This window comes from Pseudorasbora parva, chromosome 11 (assembly GCF_024679245.1).
Source record: "Pseudorasbora parva isolate DD20220531a chromosome 11, ASM2467924v1, whole genome shotgun sequence".
Classification (NCBI taxonomy): domain Eukaryota; kingdom Metazoa; phylum Chordata; class Actinopteri; order Cypriniformes; family Gobionidae; genus Pseudorasbora; species Pseudorasbora parva.
Window position 1 is genome coordinate 40,255,614 of NC_090182.1, and position 12,434 is coordinate 40,268,047.

Sequence of the window (12,434 nt, forward strand, 5' to 3'; positions counted from 1 at the left end):
TTAATACATGCTGTTCCAGACAGCAACCGGCCAAGATCGTGTCGCCAAGATCCGGCCCTCATCTGGTAAATGTGGATTCAACCCGTACCAGATGTGCATGGGCTGATCTGGGCGACACTATGTGCTGTCTGGGTTAGAAGTGCAGCTCATTAGTTAATAGTTCATTAGTATTCATGAACTAATTTGCTACTATTATTTGTTGCACATTTTGTGTTCTGTTGCCTATTTTGCTTTTTGTTGCTTTTTTGCATTTGTTTGTTTGATTAATTTTTAAGTTCGCCGTAATATTTATTGCATTTTTCAGGTGAGGCACCACCTTTTCATTGACTGTTTACTGAAAATGTTAAATACAAAATATTTTCATACCCCATTTATTAGCTTCATGTAGGCTATTTAATATTGCAATAGTGACAAATCTATATTTAAATATCTACTGTTAGGTATTTATTAAACTAGTACTTATTAGTTAGTTTCTACTAACTAATCTAATTATTAGAAAAAAAACGTGACTGTGATTCAAATATTGACTGTGTGCTTCTGACATGAAATAAAATAATAACTATGTATTAAATTCTAATAGCCTACCAGGGGGCGGTGCTGCAAGGGGTCAGTAAAAAAGTTTTTTAAAAAACTGTATACATAAATATTAAAAATAATATTTAATAAATAAATAAACTGAATTAAAATGAAACATTGATTTAAATAAACAATACATAGTAGAGGCTGCAGGCTATAATATTGAGTAGAATATTTTCTAAATACAGTTGTACACATAGGCCTATAATAATAATAATTTATAGCTTCCTTTTAACATTTAGGATGGGAGGCCTCACACCAAGATGATCATATTTGGGTGCCCATTGCATCTAAAAGATTGTAAACCCTTGTTCTAATACACACTGTAAGGATACTTTTTTGCCGTTACTGTGAAGCGTATCATGGGATGGAGTCAAAGATCATTGAGTATAGCCCTCTTCACCACACATTCAGCACGAGAGCTGACATTCATTAACCCTGTCTCCTCTGTCAACAACACTAAGCGGATGAGGAAGCGCAATCATACATCAGCACAGCACGGGGGTCTGATTATCTCAAGATCAGTGACGTGGATCAAACACGACGGACACGCTGTAGTTTACACACAAACGCGACGGAATGTGTGTGTGAATGACACACTGGTGTGTTGTGTTTCACGAAACCCTTCCGTGTGGTCGTTTGTGAAAGACTCCAAAGACCGACACGAGCATAAATGAGTATTTTCTGCTCTCTGGTGGCCACATCGTAGTATTACGTAGTACGAAGGAATTTACGTCATCACTCTGGAAATGTAGCCTACCATAGAACGTACCTCAGCTAGCTCACATTTTTGTATGTTAAACCCCTTTTTATTTTTCGAAAAGACTTGAAATGTCATACTGTCCTCTTCTTCCAGCAATGTCAAATCTTTAAAGTCCTTTCTCTTGAATGTAATTTATGTTACACCTGTTTTATTTTAGCGCCTCTTTCGACTGTTTAAATATAATTCTATTATTCTTTGTAAATTCGGTTGAGTTGTAACTGTGTATTTGCTCTTATCAAGTTCAATAATATTATAAAAAAAAACAGTAGCCTACCAGAGTTACTGATTATTTTACTACACCGTCATCAAAAACAAAACGACGAACCTTGCGTTGTTTGAAAGAGATCTCATATTATACAGTAGCAAATGATTATTGTGATAGAAACTGCTTACCAGGTCACGTTGTCAAGTCAGTCAACAGATATAAATTACCTTTATTTTTTTTTTTTTACTAGATATGTTTGAAATAAAAAGCATTACATTAGAATATTGTTTCTTATAATAACTCTTCGATGATGAATTGATTTACCATGGAACCCACACAAATTCTACGATGAACAAATCTGGTATTAAATTCACCTAACAAAGATACAGGTCCTTCTCAAAAAATTAGCATATTGTGATAAAGTTCATTATTTTCCGTGGCATGGAGGCAATCAGCCTGTGGCACTGCTGAGGTGTTATGGAGGCCCAGGATGCTTCGATAGCGGCCTTAAGATCATCCAGTGTTGAGTCTTGCGTCTCTCAACTTTCTCTTCACAATATCCCACAGATTCTCTATGGAGTTCAGGTCAGGAGAGTTGGCAGGCCAATTGAGCACAGTAATACCATGGTCAGTAAACCATTTACCAGTGGTTTTGGCACTGTGAGCAGGTGCCAGGTTTACTGAAAAACGAAATCTTCTCCATAAAGCTTTTCAGCAGATGGAAGCATGAAGTGCTCCAAAATCTCCTGATAGCTAGCTGCGGATCACAGTGGACCAACACTAACAGCTGACATGGCAACCCAGACCATCACTGACTGTGGGTACTTGACACTGGACTTCAGGCATTTTGGCATTTCCTTCTCCCCAGTCTTCCTCCAGACTCTGGCACCTTGATTTCCAAATGGCAAGCAAAATTTGCTTTCATCTGAAAAAAGTACTTTGGACCACTGAGCAACAGTCCAGTGCTGCTTCTCTGTAGCCCAAAAGTGTCTTGACCTGGGGAATGCGGCACCTGTAGCCCATTTCCTGCACACGCCTGTGCACGGTGGCTCTGGATGTTTCTACTCCAGACTCAGTCCACTGCTTCCGCAGGTCCCCCAAGGTCTGGAATCGGTCCTTCTCCACAATCTTCCTCAGGGTTCGGTCACCTCTTCTCGTTGTGCAGTGTTTTTTGCCACTTTTTCCTTCCCACTGAGGTGCCTTGATACAGCACTCTGGGAACAGCCTATTCATTCAGAAATTTATTTCTATGTCTTAACCTCTCGCTTGAGGGTGTCAATGATGGCCTTCTGGACAGCAGTCAGGTCGGCAGTCTTACCCATGATTGCGGTTTTGAGTAATGAACCAGGCTGGGAGTTTTTAAAAGCCTCAGGAATCTTTTGCAGGTGTTTAGAGTTAATTAGTGGATTAAGATGATTAGGTTAATAGCTCGTTTAGAGAACCTTTTCATGATATGCTAATTTTTTGAGACAGGAATTTGGGGTTTTCATGAGCTGTATGCCAAATCAGTATTAAAACAATAAAAGACCTGAAATATTTCAGTTGGTGTGCAATGAATCTAAAATATATGAAAGTTTAATTATTATCATTACATTATGGAAAATAATGAACTTTATCACAATATGCTAATTTTTGTGAGAAGGACCTGTAGTTATGTTTGTATGTTTTGTTTTTTCGTTGGAAAAAGCCTAAATGGATTTTAGCCCATCCCATCTCAGAGGTCTTGACTATACTGATTATATGTACCAATTTAAAAATGCCATAAAATGTAAACATTTTACATTTACATTTAATCATTTAGCAGACGATTTTATCCAAAGCGACTTACAAAAAAAAAACATTAAATGCAATGCGAATATATAATACCAAATAATTTGTCTGATTCATTAAACATTTATTGCATTAAGGTTAAACGCATCTCTGAACATTCGCTGAAAAACTCCCTTAATTCTTTTCATGCTTCATTTGTAAAGTGCCACATAACTTTCTCAATAAAGACTAGCGTCCATTTCATGTTTATTGGCATAGTATTCATTTAAATACTAGTAACTATTCCAATAGCGACATCAAAATGACAAACTTCTTACATTGTTTCAAGGAAATCCCATTATTTCTTTACAACAGCAATTGCTTAAGTGAAAAGGCTTGTAAGGTTGAAACTAGTTATATTTTGACATTATGGACTGATCTTGGACTGCAAAATCCACATGATTTAAACATCACAACCAGCGACTTGCCATTTTAGACCGTCTTTGCATTACGATGGACCATTGTCAGCAGTAACCCAGAGAAACTTCCAGAGCATGTATACATAGCCTGAAAATAAGCTTTACATGTAAAACAAAGGACTGACAATTTTGTTGGTCAACAAAATTGTTTACAAGAAGCCCACTACAACTTTATAATTTGATTTAACATATTTTGTTCATAAGAAAAGACCAAGCAAGGATTATTATATCGAGAATGTTTTTATTCCAAGAATTCCTCTAAGTGCTTAGAGCTTTACATAGAGAAGTAAGCACTGGGACACTCGACCTGCGCTCACACCTTCGAGTGAGTGTGTCAGTGTAGGCATGTCTGCATGTGTGTGTCTGTCTGGTGGCAACAGTTAGGCATGTCTACAATGAAATGAACCACACAAATTTACTCAAATTCAGAACACAAAACAACCCAAAAATCGAAAAATAAAAATATTCTGCGCTGGGGTTTTACAGTAAAAGGGGCAGGGAGAGGAACCATCACAAGGAAATCCCAGTGATTGCCAAAAGGAAGGTCAGAGGCTAACAGGTTAAAGGTCGTCGTCTTCATCTGGGAGAGCTGTTTCTGATGCCACCTAGAAGAGAAGCAACAGTTAGATTAAATGGACCTTTTCGGGAGCAGATGTAACGGCCCGGCCACATGCGCGTACACTTACTTTCAAGTCATGCTCATACTGTGCGGCAAGTGATGGGTCCATAGCAATTTCAGGTGGTGCAAGGGCTGGCATCTCAACAAACTCCAGATTAGGATCTCCAATCAGCTTCCGTGCAAGCCACAGGAAGGGCTTCTCAAAGTTATAATTACTCTTGGCAGAGATGTCATAGTACTGAGAAAAGAGAGAATCACATTAATGACAGACAGACAATTTTAAACTACACCACTATTGACCACAAGAGAAATACGAGGACGACCATTTTAAAGTACGGACGAGCTTTTCTTCCCTATTGTGACGCACATCTGAGTGAAACGGATTATCAGGGGGAGAGTAGACAAGGGATTTGGTTGCATTGATTGGATTGATACGTTGCACTCAAAAGTAGAGGCAGATGAGCATGAGCTTGCAGAAAGAGTTACAAGACTCTACTGACTTATTTAAAATAAAATAAAAAAAGCATGGATGACTTGATTACAATTCGCACAGGGTGTATTTCATGCCAACTTTGAGTGCAAAAGGTGCACCGTACCTGTAGATTCTTCTTACGATGGAACACAATACTCTTTGCTTTGACCTTCCTGTCCTTGATGTCCACTTTGTTACCGCACAGCACTATGGGAATGTTCTCGCAAACACGAACCAAGTCACGATGCCAGTTGGGCACGTTTTTATAGGTCACTCGAGAAGTTACATCAAACATGATGATTGCACACTGAGCTGTAGAGAGAGACAGATGCACATGTTAAACCACTGCTGTACAGCAAAGCATAAAAGTGTATATATATGGTAACTCGCAGCATACCCTGGATGTAATATCCATCTCTCAGGCCTCCGAATTTCTCTTGTCCGGCTGTGTCCCATACATTATATTTGATGGCTCCTCTGTTGGTGTGGAAGACCAGGGGATGTACCTCAACTCCAAGTGTGGCTAATATGACAAAGAAACATTTAAGAGCTGCCCATCGCACCAAAGCCACACATTCCTCCAGAATAGTTGCGTCGACATGCCACATGAATGAAACGAGCAAAGGCTCCTAAAGACTTACCAACATATTTCTTTTCAAACTCCCCAGTCAAATGTCTCTTCACGAAAGTGGTCTTCCCCGTACCTCCATCTCCTACCAGAACCAGCTGTGGAAGGGAAAGAGTTTGCGTGAGTGACCGACACTTTCCAAACAGGCATTAGAGACTATGACATGACAAAACACTGGCAGCATGGAGGCATACTATATAAAACTATTTCAGACAATTCAAGGTTACTTAAGTGATTTTGTGACCTTAATTGAAAGAACACTGGCATTTAATCCTACAGCATGATACATATTTATATTACAGCAAATGGCCTATGGCATTGACTAACATCCATTTTATTCAAAGATGTCAACTATAATTGAACATTCATGGTCTTGATGTAAACATTAAGTGGCTAGTGTAAACAGACACAAGACCACACAATCAGATTATAACTGGATCAGGGGGCCGTTCTCCCTACGTGGATTACTCTGCTATCTGGATTTTACAGTTGATGATTTGACATGATCCAGGATTGTTTGGTTCTTTCAAGCTCATCCTGAAGTTGCAGTCACAGCAACAGGTCCGTAAGCTCAAACAGGATTAGATTGAATCTTTTGTGAAGTGGAAGGTGATACTAAAAGTCTGTCCCAGCCAATGCTACTTTCTTACAAGAGTACCCTAATGAACCAGGGACAATAATGAAAAATAATTTAAATTGATTTGAAAATATCATGATATTTGCAGCTGTTATGGAAGGGTCTTGACGCAGCGCAGGAGTAGCAGGTAACTTAAAATGCCTAATAAAAGTGCCATTACAAAAATGTTATTGACTTTAAAGAAACTTTAGTGAGGTCAAGTAACCAATCAGCTTCACAGATAAAATTAAACGAATTGCAAAAGCCGGTGCTGAAAAGTGTGAAATAATGGGAATAATGTAATGCAGTACATTTAAATGTTTCTATTATGATCTATGTAATTGTGGTTGCTTGACAGGTCCAGAAATTCAAGTTGTATCAGGTGTGTGATGCTCTTTTTGTTATTATTATTATTATTATTATTATGTGTTAACATTGCAGTCTTGCCGCCCGCCAATCACGGCATTGCTGATCATGGGTTTCCTTTAGGCCTATTGATACATCTGTCCTTTCTAATGAGCACAGTAATCTTAGACAACTTCATCCAGATATTTTAATCAAGTCAACAAAAACAGCTTGAACTAGATTAGCCAGAGATCAGTCACCACAATCGCAGATGTATTAAGCAAGGTACATAGAAGGGAGCCATTATAAATTTAAAGGGGTGGTTGCATGCGATTTAACTTTTTTTTTTAAAACTTAAGTTAGTGTGGAATGTCGCTGCTTGAGCATAAACAGTAACTGCAAAGTTACAGCACTGAAAGTTCAATGCAAACGGAGATAGTCTTTTAAAGTTATGGCAGTTTATTGCCTACAAAAACATCCGGTTTGGACTACAACGAGCTTCTTCCTGGGTTAGCGACATCATAAACCCTTGCTAGTCACCGCAGATGTGACTTCTGCCCGTGATGTTTGTGGACAACCCGTGCTTGGCACTTGAGCCAATAAAAGTACATGAAACTACATTTGGCCATTTTACCAATCTAAGACCATTGTGTTTTTCGGAGGGATGGGCTTCATAGAAGCAGGAAGCAAATGAGCCGTTTAAAGGACAGTGGAGACAACGGAATAAAGGTAAAATATTTAAAAAATACAGTGCTTAAAAAAGAAAAAAGTAGTATTAAAGCTACATTGTGTGACTTTTAGCTTATTCTTAGCTATAAACACAGTTCTTTCAAAAATATATGTGCTCATTAAGGTATATTTACTTATTTTAAGTAATAAAGTATTCTCATAAGTTTATAATATGCCATTGAAAATACATACAGGTGAGGGGTTCGAATGCCGGTCGCCATGTTGCCCCTCCATCTTGAAAGTACATTAGCCAAAGAGGGACATACCCGTAAATTCAAGCTTCGCCTTTTAACACTCAATGGCACTCATGGAGGAGGTCGAACTGGAAGAGATGTTAATCTTGGACTAAATCGACCACCGTAGGAGTTAAAACGAAATTGGAATTAAGAAGAACAAACTAATATTCACTGGATTGTCATATACCTTTACACTGCTAGATGGGGGAAAATATCACAGTGTAGCTTTAAGGCATGTTATACTGCACCCCATAAACACAACCAAGCCTAGAAAAAAAACACCTCTTTAACATTGTTTTAGATGTGTGATTACGTTATTGGAGCTTTACATAAAGATATATTAAGATCTATATATCTATAAATATATATCTGTAAAGCTCCTATCTATATACACACACTATTAACTAATTATGGTGTATCCACGGTTTTTGCTTGCTTTAATCAAGATCATCTTCCGTAAAGAGGGATATGCCATTTAAAATAGTGTCATGAATAAGTAAAACTACTAAAAAATATGTATAACAATATATATATATATATATATATATATATATATATATATATATATATATATATATATATGATTTATGTGAATTATACATAAAGTGTTTGTGACAATCCAGAGCCCCATATTGAATAAAGTAAAATTATTAATTTGCATTGTCAAACAATTAATAGCATTCAAAATAAAAGTTTGTTTACAATGCGTGTACTGTATATAATCATGTATATATGAAACTATTTATATCAGATATTTTACATAATTTCTTAAATGTATACATGCATGTGTATATTTATACATAATTATACAGTATACACATGTAAACAAACTTATTTTGGATGCAATTACTTGTTTGAAAGCATTAATCAGAAGATAGACTTAAAACTATTAAATATGTCACTTATAAAATGTATTTTTGTTTGTAACATTTGTACAACAGTACCCTAGTGGTTAAAAAGAAAAAAAAGTTAAATTGTGACTCGTGGGTGTAGCAAATTTTATCAGTTACAATCGGATACAATCTGATTCTGCACACACAAAAAGGTTGTGTTACACCGTATTCAAGATGGGTGAACTGGGATTAAGTAGGTTAAACTATTATCAGATAAACAGTATGTATGAGTTCTTATAAATTAACGTTTAATTTTAAAAAGTACAAGTGACCCGTTTTTCCTGATTCATGCACCATCACTCGCTGTTTAGAGGCACTCGGTATCAGGAACAATCTCCTATTTTACTTCCAAACATTTTAGCAACTCATTGTGCTAACACATGTGAACAATTAAGCACCTTCTTTAATTCATTATCGTGGTCTGTTGTAGTTTTAGAAGCAGCCTCACCTTAAACTGAACTTGCGGCTCGTTCTCTGCCATGGCTGTTGCTGTGTGTTGGTCTTTGTGCTGCAGTCACTCTGCGGGAGAGATGGCGGGACGGTTAGTCTCATCACACAAAGGCCGCATCAAACACAAATCAATGGCATAGTTACACAACTACTGAAAACACCACCCCAACGGACACATTAAAATCCAAATAGTGTATAAAAATGAAAACAAACAACTGCGTTGATGAAAAACTACCGCGTCTAAATAAAAGGATGCGCGCGAACACACGAGGCCGCTGCTACCGGAGCCCGAACTTCAGTCGCAGCCTGAAGGCCTCAAACAGGCCCATCCATTTGGAAATTAACACATAACGTTAACGCATTAAAGATAGCGAAAATAAACGAAAATGGATGAATTTGACAAAAGAGCGGAACAAAGCGAGCGTTGTTCAAGCGAGCCCGCCAGCATCGCGCGCTGCCAACAACTCACGATGGCGCTACGACACAGATGAGCCATGATGAAACACTCACAACTCCTCATCAGCGGCGAATAAACGCGATCTGGTCGACTTAAGAGCACCTTAGCGAAGGTGTAAAGACTTTCAGGGGTGTTTTCTTGTCAGCAGAAAACAAAACGTCTCCGTGAAATAAGTTTGTGATGAGACGAGCAGGTCGTTCCGCACTCACCGGTGTTGAAGTGATCGAGGAAGAGAGCAAATGGCTGCGCCCGCGCGGGATTCAGCATGGCTCACATAAACGCTTCCGCCCCTACCATGTGACCCTCCTTTGCCGCGGGATAACTGCGCCACCTGGTGGCGGTAGAGCGCAACGATCTCTCACGGCTCTGATATCTACAGTCAGCATGAGACGGAAGTTGTGATCGTTTTTTCTCACACACCGAGACGTGTATCCGAGTGAAACGGCTACTGGAATGAGAAAAAATGTAATCGCTACAAATACTCATTCACCCCATTGTCTGTTTAATTAAATAATGAGCAATTGCAGCAGGATGTTAAAACACGCAGTAACTGTCTGGAACAGGTAACTAAAGGGTTGTGTTGAGTGTTTTTCAATCTTAATAAATTAATTATTTTATATGGGTTTTTTTTATGATGCAGGGTTAGAGGATTAGAATGGTTGTTAATGTTGTATGTTATATGTGTTGATGTTGCAACCTAAAACAAATTTATCCTAAGGGAGACAATAAATATGACTTAGGACTATGGGATTCAGATAATAAAGAAAGAGAATAATACAAGATACAAAAACAAAACAAAAAACAATTAAAGTAGAAATGTATACAAGACACGATTAGGACACGACTTAATAATGCATTATTTTTCATGAATAAAGTAAACCAATTTGCAAATAAAATGTAGAACATGATTTAATAAATTAAGACATTTAGGGAAGAATCTTAAAGAATGCATTATTGAACTAGGAAGTAATATATTTTATTCATCCTATAAGAAAGTTCTTGTAGAAATAGTCTGCATAAAAAAACAGATAGCCTAACTGTGATAACAAGAGTCAAATGCATAAGAATGCCTGGTGTCCACTGAGAAGCTTTCTACTCAGTTTTTAGTAATATACATGTGTCTGTGAAAGAATAAAACCACTGTTATGAGGTGAAATAATTATGTCACGTGACGTCAAGGCTTATCGCCTCTGGGAAGAAGCTGGTGGTCCTCGGAAAATGCTTTATCTTGCCTCTGAGAAAGGGTTGACCATCACTTGGCAGGTTGCCACAATTAGAGAGAAAGGCGTGAGAAGAAAGACTTAACTGTGAGAAACAGGAGGGGTGATTCACCAGAAAAATAAGTAGCCTGGCTATTGTGAAATAACAGATAAGAAAAAAGGCATAAAAACGGTGCCCTGGCCAGAGACACATTCAGATGCAGTGACTGTTATCAAGGCTTCATTGCTGTGTTCAGTACAGGCTAGTCTTATTTTGACATTAGACGAGAAAATAGAAGACCTTTTTTCCACAACAGAAGGAAATGGAATATTAATAATGAATAATTCAGCCGAGATGAAGGAAGAGGGGAGGTTATTTTGATTAGAGATTACAAGGGCTGAAAAAAAGTGCATAGATAAATCCTAAATATTGCAATATTCCATGAGAAAAAAAGATTTTTCTATTTTGATTTCATGGCAAATTTTCAGCAGGGAAAAGGGATTTTATTCCAATTCCTTATTATCTGACTCCATTTAATCATAATTTAGAATTTAGGTTAGAACGCCAGTTGGTTATTTGGTCATTTATATTTAAGTACACATTTAATTATTCCGTTTAACCCTTTGTTGAAATTATGCCCGTTCGTAACCTGAATAATTCCAGAGCAAGTCAGAATCAAAGTGTAACAATTTCTTAACAGTCAGGTAATTGTATAATGCCAATTACATAATCAATTCAAAGGTAGCTTAATCCATATAACATTAAATACTCTGAAGTAAAGAATGAAATATATACCTGACTTCTGAAAATTACATAATGCTGGCTTATCATGAAACATCCAGCATTATGGGCTGACCTACAGAATCGAGCCCTGAGCTCTTTGCAACATTGCTTTAAATACCAAATGCAAAAACTCTTTCATATGGAAACACAAGTTCACAATGGGAATTTGCATTAATCATGTCCTATAAACTTGTATGGAAGAGAGGCCAAATGGCTGAAAGCCACACCCACCATACACCAAGGCTAGATATCTCTTAACTCTTAAAACATTTATGATTTTCTAGTTTACTTCTGTGGATCTGAGATATTTGTACCAGTCGCACTGAGACATTTTAAATGATATCAAACACATATAATACTGTATCGTGAGGATTGACATTATAATAGAGAGATTTTGGGTGTATTTTCAGTGATCATGAGAAAGGGAAGGCATGAAAGAGGGAAGGAATTGGGGGAGAGGGGGGTCAACAGGGAGAGATGTAGATTAGCTGATACTGAGGTGAGACCTCCGTCTCCAGTGGTGTGTGAGGGACAGTTCAGATGTTAATTTCCTTTGTTTTCTCAGAGTTCTTGTTCTTCAATAGCCCCGTTTTCACCAAAATTACCCGGAACAATTTGTACCAGGAACTTTTTTACAGGAACTTTTCTCCCCCCCAGACCTGCAGCTGTCTGCGTTTCGACCGCGATAAAGTTCTGAGAAGATTAGGCAAATTAGTCTGGTGATGTAGGACTGCACGCGGCTGCTCCTCCAAGCCAGTGACGGACAATAGGGCTGTCACTTTTTATTCGATATTCGAATATGCATTCGAAGATGACGTGAAATATCCGTAATCGAACTATAAGTAAACTATCCGGTTTTTAAAGTGCCATGTAGCGCAATGGCACTTTAGCATTGAAATGTAGCATTTGAAATGTAGCAAACATTTCAGCATCTGCTAGTTTTTTTAGCCTTTACAGAGGTATGGAAGTGTCTAGGAGAGATGGCAGTAGAGTTTTTAACTAGGTTGTTCAACAAGGTCTTAGAGACTGAGAGGATGCCTGAGGAATGGAGGAGAAATGTGTTGGTGATGATTTTTAAGAACAAGGGAGATGTGCAGAGTTGTGGAAACTACAGAGGTATTAAGCTGATGAGCCATACGAAGTTGTTGTAGTTGCATTATGGTTTCACGCCAAGAAAGAGCACTACAGATACATTATTTGCTTTGAGAATGTTAATGGAGAAGTAAAGAGAGGG

At 37.8% G+C, this 12,434-nt stretch overlaps 1 protein-coding gene across 1 annotated transcript; it reads right to left on the minus strand.

Annotated features, from left to right (window-relative positions):
- Positions 1 to 3,543: 3,543 nt before the first annotated feature.
- Positions 3,544 to 9,514, minus strand: ran (RAN, member RAS oncogene family). The gene is made up of 7 exons (XM_067457943.1): positions 9,427 to 9,514; positions 8,759 to 8,829; positions 5,505 to 5,589; positions 5,261 to 5,386; positions 4,988 to 5,175; positions 4,459 to 4,629; positions 3,544 to 4,377 (listed from the first exon to the last, which is right to left on the minus strand). The coding sequence occupies exons 2-7, from the start codon at positions 8,789 to 8,791 to the stop codon at positions 4,333 to 4,335; spliced, it is 648 nt and encodes a 215-aa protein (XP_067314044.1). The 5' UTR covers positions 8,792 to 8,829; positions 9,427 to 9,514; the 3' UTR covers positions 3,544 to 4,332.
- Positions 9,515 to 12,434: the final 2,920 nt, after the last annotated feature.